This window comes from Triturus cristatus, chromosome 5_2 (assembly GCF_964204655.1).
Source record: "Triturus cristatus chromosome 5_2, aTriCri1.1, whole genome shotgun sequence".
In the NCBI taxonomy this organism is placed as follows: domain Eukaryota; kingdom Metazoa; phylum Chordata; class Amphibia; order Caudata; family Salamandridae; genus Triturus; species Triturus cristatus.
In genome coordinates this window covers 1121960221-1121976141 of record NC_140588.1, presented here as the reverse complement: position 1 = coordinate 1121976141, position 15921 = coordinate 1121960221, and the positions used below count along the sequence as shown (strand labels likewise).

General features: G+C 43.5%; 1 protein-coding gene across 1 annotated transcript in view; it reads left to right on the top strand.

Annotated features, from left to right (window-relative positions):
* Positions 1–15921, top strand: part of LOC146829869 (uncharacterized) — a 344867-nt gene that overhangs the window by 279831 nt on the left and 49115 nt on the right. The window contains exon 5 of the mRNA XM_085608536.1: positions 6087–6230. Within this exon, the coding sequence (XP_085464662.1) occupies positions 6087–6230 (144 nt within the window). The remainder of the gene's footprint in view (positions 1–6086; positions 6231–15921) is intronic.

Sequence of the window (15921 nt, the reverse complement as noted above, 5' to 3'; positions counted from 1 at the left end):
AAAACGAAGCCGCGACCCGACACCAAAAGACACCTATGCACCCGGCTTCCCTGGGTGAGGTAACTCGAGTACTCCGGTGTTCCTGTTGGTGTTGGCCCTCGAACTACATACCCTGTAAGTGACTTGCTTGTAGACTCTCCCGAAGTATCCTAAAACTTTAAAATTCCATCCGCGACTTGCTCCGTTGAAGTCTATTGGGATCCGCGGCTGTGTTCTCACACTGCATGCGTCTCCCGTGGGTCCTTTACTTACCTGCCTTGGGTGGATTAGTGAGGCCGCAGCGCTTCTGAAGGCCCTAGGCCTTCTCCCTTTGCAAGTCGTTCTTCTTATACCTCTTTTTTAGTATATGGTCTGGTACGCCCCTAGGGCTCCAGCCATATAAGTGCTTAATTTGTTTTGAAACGTTGATTTGTGAATTTGTTCCTGAGTTCTAATCTCATAAAGAGATTAGTAGGGTGTATCTAGCAATAAATACATATATATTTTATATGTATACCTGTGTGGTGTCCTTTCATTTCGTAATTCAAGAGATTATAAGGTAAAACAAGCTGCTTTACATTCCTCAGAGACTTAGCCTGAAGGCTGCTCTCCACAGCTACCACTAGGATAGCTTTCTTTAAAAGGTTGTCTTAAACCTATCTACCATAAGAGTCGAATTGGACTGGTGCAAGGAGGCCACTATAACTAGTGACCAGCATATGCCAGGCCAACTTCTCACACTCAGGATTTAAAGAGTACTCCCAAACAAACTCTTTTTAGCAGCATTAAAATGATGAAAGACTGGAGAAGTTCTAACTATATCACAACACAAAAAAAGCGAAGTCTGCATGCAGCTCTTTGATGACAGTTCAGAGGTCACTGTCCTATTTTAGGATTGCAACTTCTGAACTGCGAGTAACACAAGGATCTCTGTGACAAAGGCAGTAACCCACCGAGCTACCCACATAAAATACGGTTTATCTGCATTTAAAAACTACCAACAGGCAAATGATTGCTCTCAGCCGGGTCACTCATCACCAGTTATCTGGACATTCTTTCTTGTTGTAAATCGGTGGCAGATTCACTGCGAGAGCCAAGGCTCATCTTTGGGGGGGCCAGGCCCACCTGGCCCACCCCCTAAAACCGGGCCTGCAGTAAAGGGTGGTGATGTTGCAGAGTTCAGAATATTTTTTCACGGAGGGGGAGGGCAAAAATGGAGAGCCCGGCAGGGACCCGTTTCTACACCTGCTTTTTAGAACTGCCGGTGCTACGCACCAGAAGGACCTGGCTCACTTAAAGGCCTGCCTGTGGGCCTCCCACACCTCTTCACTGGGGGCCCCATGCTGTCGCGTGGCCCTGGCCGCTCCCTCTCCTCTGCTTGCACCTAGTGGCTGGGATGGCTCCGTCACTGATTCAAGCTCGCCCTGCCCTGGTCACCTCCCTTCGAAACCTCAACAGCACATCATGTGGTCATGGGGCCAGAGTTCCGCCTGGCGTCCTATTGCCCCTCGTGAGAAGGTGCCCAAGCTAACTTACAGGGGGTTGCCGCTAATAGCCACTAAGATTTCCAGCTACTGTACTCAGCGATTACTGGTGAGGCAGAGCCATGACCCCACCCCCGCCCCACCAACCTGCACACATCTCATGAAGGCTGTCTCCAGGAAATATGATGATATATGGAACATGCAAAGGAATCTGTGCCCGATCACAAAGGGAAACTCACATTTTTGCATAGGTTTACTACTTTTCGATAGTCACAAAGGTCAATCTAGATCAAAAGTCTCACTTTACTGGTAGTAACTTACTTTACTAGTAGTAGCTCACCTTTCGGAATACTGAAAAGAAGTGAAGCTAGACTTTGGCTGTAAGTTTACCTTTGTGAATCGGTCCCTAAATATATACTAAAGGGACCTCCTGCTAGGATTCTTGTCCAATAATTTGCATATAACGCAGCGTCACTGCCTTTGTTTCATATTCCAATTAATGTAAAACACAATCACCGCGCTGAGTAAAGTTGCACTGTATCGAACACCGCTTGATGCAGTCTCTTTTGGTTTCCGATTAAATTGTGCAAATCTTTGTTTAGTTCCATATGTCACGACAGTCGTGTTCGCTCAGCCGACTCGTATTCACCTGTTGTGTGAAACTGGGACCGCGCTATGCAGATCTTCCACACTGGGCATCTTCTCATTGCTTGATAATCAATGCTTAATTTAAGCCGGTGGTTTCCGGTGCTCGGCACCAGCACTTAATCGTCACCACCAGCGCTTGTGACAGTCTGCCACAAGGTGGCGCAGTCTGGCTAATTTAGAGCTCATCATAACAACAGGTAATTATTAATTCAATATCCACTAAAAATGACTAGTAACTGCTGCCTAATCCATTTTTATAGCTTTGGAGGCCTGAAATAATCCGAATCGTCTCACCTGTAGGAGTGTGATGGTTAGTAGTTGTGTTGTTACTGTTATTGGCAATGCTGGCAGGGGCATGCTGGTGGGAGCCCTGGCACTTATTTTTTTGTACAAATTAAGCACTGTTGATAATAGTCCAAGATATGCCATGTGTTCACCGGCCAGGCTCTGCAGTCAAGTGTCTCCCTCTTCACCTGCCTACTGCATGGGACGTGGGTGGAGTGAGGGGGGGCATCATTTGCCCCTGTGTGTCTGTGATTTATTTTCTGCCACATTCAATACCGGGTAGCCCATGGGTAGCCCCCTCTCGCTATACATGTCTCTCTCTCTCTCTCTCTCTCTCTCTCTCTGTTTCTCTCTCTGTCTCGCTCTGTAATTCTCTCACACTCTCTGTTTCTGTCTCTCACTTGTCTCGATCTCTCTGTGTCTCTCTCTGTCTTTCTCTCTCTCTCTCTGTTTTTCTCTTTCTCTCTCTGTTTCTATGTCTCTCTCTGCCCCTTTTGTAGGAGAGCAGGATCTGCTTCACATGTTTACCCCCACTTTTTGCTGGTGTTTCACTGTTTTTCGACTTTAGTCTGGCTGTGGCGCCCTGTTATTCAGGACCCCAGCCTAGCTGCTTCCTCTCTAAATTGATTCCATGTTCCCTAGGTACATAATAGATTGGATTCTGGGGTGCCCTTATAAGTCCCTAGTATATGGTACACTATGTACCCAGGGCATAGGTACCCCAGAGGCCTACCAGGGGCTGAAGCATGTATTATGCCACCCCTGGGAAGCCCTCCAAAATGACACCACAGGTCTGCTACAGCAGCCTGGGTAAGGTGGTGCATGCACCCCTTACTGAGATATAGGTTCACTATATCTCACCTATCACTGCACATATAAACCTATCAGTCACCCCTATGGCAGGCCTTATCAATCCTGAAGTCAGGTTGCTTGTTATATGTGAGAGGGTGCCCAGGTATGAGCTAAACCCCTCTGCAGCCTTCGGAATCTATCCTCCGGGGTTGTCAGTGGTGCAGCCTGACCATATACTCTTAAGTGCATTATAACCCAACGGTAAATGCTAACTTTGGACTGGCTGCACGGAAACATGTTGTGTTTGGTGTCAAACACCTTGGAATCATACCCCCGCACCAGTAACTGGTGTGGGAGTATGATCCCACCCTTCTAGAGGGAGAGACATGACAGCACTGGTATACCCGCTAGAAACTTAATAGAGCCCTGGCATCACAAAATGGATGCTGCAGCCACAGACACGGGTCTGGCCTCCTGCTGCTAACTGAAACTCCGGCAGGGGAGGCCTGGACAATAGGTTTTCTGTCACACGGAGGTGCAACCACCTCCCAGACAGGCTGATGTGTATTGGGGCTGGGTGGGTGCACTCTGAGAGTGCTTTGAAGTCCTGCACTGGGGGCACATTTGGTGTCTCTGTGCATAGTCCAACTCAAACCGGTCCAGGGGCTACCAGCCCCTGCTCTGGCGCAAAACTGGACAAAGGAAATGGGTGTCGCCACCCCTCTTTCCAAACCCTCCCATAGGTGGGTCCTCAGAGTTAGTTCAAACCCTTCCTTGCGTATAAAGAAGGAACCCCTGGCAACAGGACTTTAGATATCCCTGGACGAAACTCTGCAACTGAATCCTGGAACTTCGACGCTCTACTCAAGACTAGAGAACTGAAGAAATCTCCCTTGGGGTCAAAGAGTGACTCCCCTGCTTGGCAGGCACCAACAAAGCTTTTGCCAGTCTGCATCTCCGAAGCTCCCGAAGGACTCTGAGAAGTCTGGAAATCCTCTTCCTGGGCTGTGGATAATTCAGAGGCCGACCCGAGTTCCCAGCAAAGCTGAGATCCGCAGCCCTCGTGAGTGAAGTGGAACCAGAACTCCTGGACACCATGAACATTTGCAAGTGCATTGACTTCCCAAACGTGTCTTGAAGTTGTGCTTTGGGTTACTTGTAGCCCAATCCCAGAGCACCATCTGCCCTGCAGATTGTGGGCCTACACTCCACGAGTGTTCCGTGAGCCCGCTTCTTGCATTTCCGCTTGAGGCTCCTTCGTGATCCCTGGTCTGTCGATTGGTGGGTCCCTGTGAAGGCAACTCTGATTTTCCTTGGGCTTCCCTGGTTGCTCCTAACGTGCTCTGACTCCCCACCGTGTGGTGAGTCCCCCAGACCTTGCTGGTCTGCACCGAAGCATCTTTCTCCTTTCTGCGTGGGTTGCTGTTGCCAAGGCTTGTTGTGTCCAATCCGGGCACCAACGTGGCAGCACTCAACATCCTTTGTGGGACAGCTCGAATCCAGCTCTTGGCCATCCTCGACGCGTCCTGGTCCTCGTGGCTGAAGAGTCAAGTTTCATCTTCTTCACCTGAAACACCAGACATCGGTGGGCATTCGTCTATCGGGCCGAGGACGCGACCCAACACCTATGCACCCAGCTTCCCTGGGTGAGGTAACTCTAGTACTCCAGTGCTCCCGTGGATGTTGACCTTAGAACTGTCTAAGTCCAAAATGGTTTGGTCCTAGTCCATCTCTAAGTGTCCCTAATCTTTAAAAATCTAACCACGACTTTCCCCATTGAAGTTAATGGGAGCTCGCGGCTGTGTTCTCACACTGCACACGTCCCCCGTGGGTCCCCTGTGTCACTACCTTGGGTGGTTCCTTGGGGTCCCAGCGATTCTACAGGCTCTAGGCCTTGTGTCTAGTTAAGTTGTGGTTCTTATACCACTATTTTAGTATATGGTTTGGCTCGCCCCTAGGGTCTAAGGTTTATTTGTGGTACTTACCTGTAATATTTGAAGTGTAACTTATGTGTTTTGACCTCTAGCCTCATAAAGAGACTAGTAGGGTGTGTTTAGTAATAAATACATATATTTTATATATATACCTGGTGTGGTTTCCTTTCATTTAGCTATTCAAGAGAGAATAGACTGTTAACACAAGCTGCTTTACATTCCTTCAAGACTTAGCCTGAAGGCTGCTCTCCATAGCTACCACTAGGATAGCTTTCAATAAAAGTGGTCTTTAACCTATCATCAATAAGGGGTTGTTTGGACTGGTGCAAGGTGCCCACTAGAACTAGTGGACAGCATATACCAGGTCAACTTCTCACACCTTACTCTCTATATCTCTCAGTGACTCTATCTCTCTCTGCCTTTCTCTCTCGCTCTCTCTCTGTCCCTCTCACTCTTTCTCTCTATGTCTCTCTGTGCCTCTTTCTGTCTCCCTCTCTCTCCCTGTTTCTGTTTCTCTCTCTCTGTCTCTTGCTCTCTATGTCTCTCTGTGTCTCTCTCTGTATTTCTCTCTCTCTCGCTCTCTCTCTCGCACTCTCTCTTTCTCTCTCGCTCTCTAATTCTGTCTCTCTGTCCCTCTCTCTCTCTCTGTTTCCCTGTTTCTCTCTCTCTCTCTCTCTCTTTGTTTCTCTCTCTCCATTTCTGTCTCTCTCTCTCTTTCCACACTCATTCCTCCCTCTCTCCTTTTCCTTTCCTTTCTTCTCTCCTCTTAGTTTTGTCTTCTCCTCGCTACTCTCTCTCCCTTCGCTATCCATATCTCTCCCTATTGCTGTTACTTCCTTGAAAAACGACGGATCACATGTGGACACTTTTTTAAAATATGATGCTAATCCAATGCAACTAACACTGCTGCTGTAAAGTGTTTAGACACTAACCAACCCTCACTCTCTTCTAACACCTTTTGCAGTTTACACCTCCTACAACCTGAGAGCTCAGCAAGACGCAGCTTCAAGGGGCTTCCACTGCTCGGATTGTGGACCTGTGGAGAGTGCAGTGTCCACCCTGGCCAGGACACTCTTTCCTTCCATGACGCCCTGCTGCCTTCAGCCAGGTGAGAGATCTCACTTACCCGTTTGAGAAAGAGACAGATTCCACATGCTTCAGTCTTCGGCAAGGGTGCCCCTGGGGTACCAGGCGTTTAACTCATATCAAGACATTTTAATCCAGGTCTCATGGCGACGGACGTCTCTTCAAGGCAAGGAGTGTATGTGTGATGTTTCTGTGCGTGCCAGTGTGCTTATGTCTGCACATCCACGTGATATGTGTGTGTTCTTAGCCAGTGCTAGGTGTGTGTGTGTGTTTGTTCACATATGTGGTACATATGTGTGTATGAGTGTTGTGATATGTGTTTGCTCCCGTGATGTGTTTGTGTGTGCTTGTGATGAGTGCATGTGTGTGGGTGCATGCCCCTTTGTGTTGTCTGCTTGTCTAATGCATGTGTGTGGGTGTGTGTAAGTGTGTATCTGTGTGTGTGGATAGTATGTGTGCATGTGGTATTTATGCATGTGTGTGTGTGTGTGCATGTCTTATCTGTGTTTGGCATGTGTGTATTCATGTTTGTACATGAACTTATGTGTTGTCTACTAGTCCATTGAATGTGTATGTGAGGTGTGCATGAGTCTGTGTGTGTGCGGGTGTAGGTCTGCATGTGTGTGTCTGGTATGTGTGTATGTGTGCTTGTGATGTGTTTGGGGGTGTGCATGTACATAAGTGTTATCTGCTTGTCTAGTTAATGTGTGCGCCAGGTGTGCGAGAGTCTGTGTGTGTGTGGCAAGTGTGCCTGCATGTCTATCATGTGTGTATGTGTGTGTGCTATTGATAGGGATCAGGGTATCTAAAATATGTCCACTATCACGGATAGAGTGATCACACAGTTACACGCACATACATTCATCATACGCTAGGGCCCATTTCACTAACATACGCTCAAATACTCTACCAGCAATAAACCTGTGGAAAGAAAACACCTAAACACCCTGCATCTATATCAGGTCGATAAGATCTGGTTTTGTGACTGTCCTTGATCGATAAACATAATCTATACAACATATACAATAATGATCAAAAATATAAACCCAATAATTGACAAGAAAGAATATTCAACACCATGTTTAAAAATGATATTGCTTTATCTAAATTAGTCAAAGAAAATCAATCAGAATAAATCAGTTCTCATAGTTACCTATTCTAACTAAGTGTCAGAACGGGTCAGGACAAGTCTCTCGGTAAAAGTCTCTCAAGACGAAGTCCCTTCAGCATCGATCCTCAGCAACGCAGATTCACGCGGCAAAGGCAAAATGGCAAGTGGCAAAAGCCCTCCCTAGGCTAACATTTTTATAGTAAAAATTACAATGGAAACACACATAAAAGTTTGCAATATTCACTGAATCACTGAGCAGAGCGAGAAGGAAGGGATGTAACATTGCTACATCTGAAAATCTCCGCTCAGGAAAAGTCACAAACGAAGACTACGGAACAGGAACCAAGAAACTATTAAAGTATCTAATTTGTTCAACTTCCCTCAGCAACCGAGCCACAGTTCATTGTCCTTTCTAAGACTCCTTTGTTTCCCAAGGCTGCCAAGGACGTTCCATTTCTTTTGGAGATCCTCCAAAACTGCTGCTGTCCTCATGGAAAGTTTTCATGCGAGGACTATGGTCAGTTGACTTCAGGACCATTTCCAGCAGGGGTCTCCCTCGTCACATCTTTCATATTACAAATCACGGGCCGGCTCACAATCTTAGCCAACTCGGTTAAGGCCTCCATAGGCCATAATTGACCATCTTAATTAAAGAGACAAAATAAACGTTACTACAGCATAGTGATTAAACAGTGTTAACCCCACTAATACCCTTATGTGTATGTATTTATCTAGCTCTTGCAACATAAAAAAGCATTAATTCAGAAAGCGTTTTGTGCTCAAAAATAAACAGCACACAGCAACGTTTAAACATGAAAACTTGCACGTTATTTTTTAAGAAACAGAAACAGCACACGCATGCTAACCCTCGTGTAACTTTCTCTTATGTTAAGACAAACTGATTGATTAATAAAAACACACTTGCACAAGACAAAAAATTAATTGTTAATTATTAATAATTAATAAAACGCATAGACATACCAGAGCTTCAAAAGCCCCTGAATTTTCTAAATGAAAATTCTGCTCCAGCAATCCCCCCTTTGGTGATTTTATCACCAAATAAACCCCCCAAAAAAAAATTAGTGAAAATTTAATCCCATTTTAGGAGAAATCAGAAATGTCTTTTCCCCTTACACAACATTACACACCAGTCACTCTTTCATCATCTCTCGTTGTCTCCAAATAAACACTCTCCCTCAATTCTTCTAATTCAATCTCTTGTGGTTCTCTTTTCGACCTCTTGTTTTTCTTTTCCTTATTCAATTTCTTTTTCCCTCTCCTGTTTTTACAACACACACACACTAATCTTAGTATCAATAAAGCAATAATTATACAAGTTAATGGAAACAATATCCTACTTATAATAGTACTACCTATTTTTGCAATAAAATTCTTAACAGCTATCATCTTATTAGCTATTTTAGTCCACAAATTCCCAGCTTCAAGTGGTACTAATTCTTCATGCAAATCAGTAATATTTTTGATATAGACCTTCAGGTCTTTACTTTCATCAGGAATGTAAGTGCAACAATGTTGAACTTTCAGCATTCCACAGACTCCACCCTCCTTGGCCAATAGAATATCAAGGGCAAGTCGATTTTGCATAGACATGGCACGTACGGCACTTAATTCCGTATTCACCAAAAGAAACCCTCCTGCGGTATTTGTCGATAAGCGATCAACCACTGTGGACAGTTTCCGAATTCCATAAACATTCAAAGAAATTCCCACTGCTGGAATCAAAACCCCAAAAATATCACCCACAATTTCAGACCAAGTTTCTCTCTTAAAACGTGTTAATAAGTTAATATCTTCTACATCTCTTATTTTATCTGTATGAAAAATCTTAGGAAAAACCAGGCCCACATAACATGTGCCATACCAATGGTCAGGCAACTTGTAATAAGCCTTGTTCTCACAAACATAGTACACTCCTGGAAAAATTGTATCCTCTCCACCTCTGAAACCCCAACCTGTCGCAACGAAGTATGTATCATGGCACTCACTAGTCCCCACAAAATATGTATCATATTGGGATTTCCTTCTGGTAATGCATAGTTTACCCTTCTGCGGTACATCTAGAGCTAAAGTTGGACTAGCCCCATTTTTCAACTCTTTTCCCATCTCAATGTCCCAAATTGTCTCACTCACTTCATATTATCCCGCTTTCTCATGCCTGTTCAATCTCCTTTCCTCTACCATATCCAGGAAAGCTTTCTCCTCTTCTTTCAGACTGCAAGTTAAATTATTCTTAAAAATGTAATCTAATGTTAATCCTTTTTCTTCAATAAAAATCTCACCAAAAGTGTTAGCTTCTTTAGCTGGATTCAGCTCTTTGTTCATTGGCAAGTGCCCAAAAATACTATCTCTGTTAGACATCTTATAATCTACTTTCCCTAACAAATAAAAAACACTACTTAAAACACTACAAGAAATACCATATGTAGCTGGTAAATGGTGATAAGTAACACCCTCTGAAACGGATGCAGGTAATTGCATACAAACGTAGCAATCCCTCACTTCCATTGTCTTCACATATTCATATAACAGTTTAGAAAACACATTACTAGAAAAATTATTAATTGACCTATCTTTGTGTATGTAACCATTACTTCTAATTGGAACTACTTTTTGTGAACTCTTCTCTATATTTGTCACATTTTCTGTATTCATCCCAAATTCAACCTTAAAAGTCACTAATAAAACTAAAATACCCCATAGAAGCATTAATAATCCAGTACAGCAGCAGCACATCCTACACCACCTTTTAAAGAAGGCACATCTATTTTGATTATCCTCTATGTTAGCCATTTTACTACTTTGACTTAACCACTACTCCACTACTGAAATTTGAAACTTTAAAAATCTTCAGCAATTCTTTTCAAATTCTTTTCTCTCTTTCCAGTTTCTTCAAATGATCTTTTCCATTCACTTAATCCGAGTGAATCCTCCTTTTATTCAGTTTGGATACTTGTCATTCTTCACTTCACTTTCTTCAACATCAAATTGTATTAGATCTCCAACATTCAAATCCAAATCCTCAGTATCTGACTCTTCTCCAATGTCAGTCAAGAGTACTTTCAGGATTTCACCAGTATCTTCCTCAACCACTCCTCGTACGGTCTCCTCTGGATTTCCTTGACTTTCCACCTCTTCACTTTCAGGCAGTGTCACATACATCCATTCCGGCGACCTGTACTTTTGGTTAGGTTTTCTCACTCTTTTGACTTCTTCTGGTCCTCTTGATTCTTTTGATTCTTTCCCTTCAGCCTTTGAACTTTGACTCGATATTTCATTCACTTGTTCAGCTTTTGATGAATTTGCTCTTATTACTCTGTATCTCAGCCTTTTAACTCGGTTGTTAGGCCAACGATCTCCTTTCACAACCTTTTTCGGCCTTAATTCTTTATCATTCTTCTCTCCAATCCAAGTTCTCTTTCTCAGAACTCGACCCTCTGTTTGTTCATTTTCATCATCCGATTCTGTTTCAAGTGCCTTCTGTTTTCGTTTCTTAGCAGTTTTCTTTTCTTCCACAGATTCTTTCACCACTATTTGAGACTTCCCTACTTCTGTCCCTCCTCGAGTCTCCGACACGCAATCTTCTTGCTGTCTACTTGTCCCTTCACCTAGCTCGTCATGAATGTTCCCTACACCTCCTCGGGGGTCTTCCGCAATCTGTCCCTCTCTATCTTCTTCTGACCCTGCTTCTCCAAGTATAATCTCAAGTGGTTCTTCAAACTCCTCCTCTTCTGATTCAGGAGTAGTCTCTGTGTGATTTTTCTTTTCTTTTCTTTTTCCTCCACTGCTACTTGAAACTTCAGGCTCTTTTACAGAATCCGATCTTCTCTCTGATACTCGCAGTGAGTCTCTTGAAGCTCTCTCTGCTTCTTTTCTCACTGATTCCGTATCTTCAGTATCTTCACCATCACTAGAATCTGACTCTTCAAAATACTCTTTACCAATCCCTTCTTTTGGGTTTGGAACTCTCAGAGTATGACTTGCATGTACCCAGTGCTTCACTCCAGCACACTTTACTGCAGTCGTCGTAGTCAGAATAACTTGTCTCGGCCTTCCCCACCTTGGAATCAAGCAATTTCTTCTTCTGTGCACCTTAATCCTTACCCAGTCTCCTGGACTCAGATCATGGGCTTGCTTCTTCTCAAGTGTGGTAGCTTCTTCTCCAACCTGGTGAAACACAGAATGAACTGCGTCAGCCAGGCCTTTACAGTAATCCAAAATCATGTCATCAGTTATTGTCACCAATTTATTTACAGGCACGAATGCATGGCGCATTGCACGTCCCATGATTATCTCATGCGGGCTCAAACCTGTAGTTCTATCTGGAGTAGATCTCATAGTCATCAGAACTAGAGGTAACACATCTGGCCATTTCATGCCAGTGGCTAAACACATCTTTCCAATCCTATTTTTGATTGTGCCATTAATCTGCTCAACCACACCAGAAGCCTCTGGTCGGTATGCACAATGTAGCTTCTGCTGTATTTTCAATGCTTCACAAATTAAACTTATAAGCTCATTTTGAAAGTGTCTACCTCTATCAGACTCAACTGTAACTGCAAACCCGTACCTAGGAATCAACTCCCTCAACAGTAATTTTGCCACTGTTAATCCATCATTTCTTCTAGTCGGGTAAGCTTCCACCCACCTTGAAAACAAACAGACTACCACTAGAACATACCTCAGTCTGTTCACTTGGGGCATTTCAATGAAATCAATTTGCATTCTTGTAAAAGGACCTCCTTCTCTGCCAATAGTCCCTAGACTCACCACTGTCTTTTTCCCAGTGTTAAATTGCTGACAAATTAAACACCTTTGACAGATGCTCTCTGCAATTGTCCTGAACTTTGCATTGTACCAGGTTTGTTTGAACGACCGGACCATTGCGTCCCTCCCCAAATGTCCCTGGCCATGATACATCCTTGCCATTGACGACAAGATTGAGTTGGGCATTACTGGTCTGCCATCTCTGTAGACCCAAACATGGTCTGTTTCTCTTGGGGCACATCCTGCCTTAATCCAATCTTGTTTCTCTTCTTCTCCTGCCCCATCTTGTAACTGCTTCACTTCATCCCATGTTTCTAAGACATTAGTAAACATCACAGAGAGAAAAGACATTTCCCCCTCTCTGTCCCGATTAATGGACTGATTTGTCTTGGCGCAGTATTGCGCAACATCATTCGCGTATCTGTTTCCAACCGTTATGAAATCCTCCCCCTGACCATGGGCAGCACATTTTACAACTGCTAACTCCTTAGGCAGCTGTATCGCCTCAAGCAATTTACCAATCATTTCAGCATTCTTTATTGGAGTTCCACTCGATGTCAAGAAACCTCTTTGTAGCCAAAGTTGGCCAAAATCATGCACCACTCCAAATCCATACTGACTATCAGTCAACACAGTCGTCCTCAAATCTTTCCCAATCTCACAAGCTTTTGTCAATGCTATTAATTCAGCAACTTGCGCAGATTTCACTCCTTTCAATGGTGATGCTTCCATGACCTCTGAAACTTTGCACACCGCATATGCTGCACATAGCACACCATTATCATTTCTCAGGCATGATCCATCCACAAACAACACATGGTCATTCTCAGGTAAGGGAAGATCCCTTATGTCTGGTCTCGGTTTTGTACAGTACTCAAGCACATCCAAACAATCATGATCATCTTCCATCTTTATACCCACATTTTCAATATCCTGCAAGAGTGTCGCTGGATTCACATTCACACATCTCTCAAGAGTCACATTTGATGCTCCCAGAATCACCTTTTCATATTTAGTCAACCGACTATGTGACATGTACTGAGTTCTGCTTCTCGTCAAAAGAATTGCCACATTGTGAGGTACGAATACCCTTACAGGATACCCCATTATGATTCCCTCACTCTGTTCCAGGCTTCTGCATGTTGCAGCCACAGATTTTAGACAACCTGGTAAACCCACAGCTACAGGGTCAAGTGTCGATGAGAAGTACGCAATAGGCCTCCTCAGCTGTCCATGTTTCTGGATTAACACTGAAAGTGCACATCCATTTCTCTCACTGCAGTACAGCTCGAATTCTTTCTCATAGTCAGGCATACCCAAAGCTGGAGCGTCACACATTTTACTTTTAAGCTCTTCAAATGCTGCCAATTGTTCTGCATCCAGATCTAATGGATCTGTCATCTCACTTTTTGTCAATTTAATCAGTGGCTTTGCTATCAGCGAAAAATTAATTATCCACTGACGACAATATCCCACCATACCCAGGAACATTCTCACTTCTCTCTGGGTTTTTGGAGCTTTCATTTCTTTGATTATTCTGATCCTGTCATTAGTCAATTTTCTCAGACCTTTTTCAATATTGTGTCCAAGATAATGCACCTCTTTCTTGCAAAATTGCAATTTGGCTGGAGATACCTTTAACCCTCCATCTCCCAGATGATTCAGTAAAGCTATGGTATCCACTTCACAAGCTTCACGTGTCTTTGATGCCACAAGTAGGTCATCAATATATTGAACTAGCACTGAGTTTTCAGGCATGATCAAACTCTCCAACGATTTTTTCAATAACTGATTGAATATCGAAGGACTCTCCGTATACCCCTGTGGGATTCGACACCATGCTAAAATACGCTGGCCAAACCTAAATGCAAACATCGGTTGGCTGTCATGATGCAATGGAATTGAAAAGAATGCATGACACAAATCAATCACTGTATACCACTCAGCATCATGTGGAATTTGATACAGAATCACTGATGGATTTGGCACAATAGGACAACATGCCACCACAATTTGATTAACTTTTCTCAGATCTTGCACGATCCTAAATTTGCCATTAGGCTTCTTCAGCCCCATTATCGGTGAATTACACGGGCTACTCAGTAGTTCTCTCAGAACTCCCTGCTGAATCATTTTCTCAATTATAGGAGTTATCCCTTCAATTATTTCTGGTGTCATTTTGTACTGAGGAATGTTAGGATATGTAATTCCCTCTTTTACTGCAATTTTCACTGGATCTACATTATTCATCAATCCCACATCCTCTCCAGTAAAATCCCAAACTGCTCTTTTCACTGTGTCTCTCAGCTCTTGAGGCAAATCCTCCGGATTAAATACTGCAAATGCACCAATTAACTCACTTTCTCTATTTTCTAGAGTCATTCGGTACAATACATCATCATCTGGTGTCTCAAAAGCTATTCCATCCGGTGTACAGAAAATTGTGCAATTCATCTTGCATAACAAGTCCCTACCTAACAGGTTCACTGGACTCGTGTCACAGACAATAAATCTGTGCATGTCTGAAAATTTCCCTATCTGTACTCTTACTGGTTCAGTAAGACGTGTTCTGATTTGTGTATTGGCTACACCAACTACTTGGATTGCTTCATCCGAGAGAGGAAGATTTCTAACATCTGTTGACCTGACAGTTGATCTTGTCGCACCTGTGTCTACCAAAAAAGTAACACTCTCCTCATTTATTTTCCCATCCACAAATGGTCCTGCCTGGTCTATTTCTAGAGTTGCACCAAGTATGCACTCTTCCTCCTCTCTTCGGCACCGTCAATAATCACCCTCAGACTCACTCCCTTCACTCTTTAACAAGTACTGTTGTACCTTGTTAGAACGTCTTGGTTTGTTTACCTGCACATCATTGTAGAATCCTGAATCCTGATTATATTTTTGTACCCCTCTATTCTGCGGCAAGGGCGGTTTTGGCTCTTGACTCTGCTGTCTCACAACTTTCTGTTGTTGTTGCTGTTGGTTATTTCCTTCATTCTGCACCTGTTGATTTAAGGATTTACCCTCATTATTCACTAATGGTGGATTAGGACATTCAGATCTCCAATGTCCCAGTTGGCCACAGTTGTGACACGGAAACTTTTTCTTTGCTTCCTCAAGACTTCCCTTTCCTTTTCCTGCATACCTAGGTCTATTTCCCGCATTATTTCCTGGATTATTTGCCTGTTCCACCAACTGTGCTTCCTGTCTTTCTGCAACTTTCACTTGTGCCCACATTGCTTTCTCTTTCAGCTTTCTTTGTTTTGCTTCAATTTCATCACTGAAGTATTTTGCATGTCTCAGAATCTCATCTACTTTCTTACTCTGCCAATCCACTGTGTGCTCATGAATTCTCTCACCAATTTCAGGTCTTAGACCATATACAAATCTGTATACAAAATGACTCAAATCTTTGTCACCCAGGTGTTCATCTCCACTGAATTGTTTAAAAGCCAGTATCAGCCTCTCGTAAAAAGCATGAACTGATTCTTTTGCTTCTTGTTGTGTTCGATCTATCTTAACCCAGTCTGTCTCTTTCGGAGGAACTTTACTCTTCAGGTATACCATCACCTGATCATATTTTCTCATTACTTCTGGATCTGGTGCCCCTGTTCTTGGATCTCTTGGATACTCCTCAGTAGGCCAACTCACAACTATTTTACACTCAGTCCACAAGTCTGCTGGAACAATTATATCAAACAGACTATTCAGGTCAACCCACAGCACTTTTGACAATTTCACAAACCTGTCTACCTGCCTATACCACTCGACGGGCTTTTCTCTCAATCGAGGGAAATCATTCGTAAATGATAAA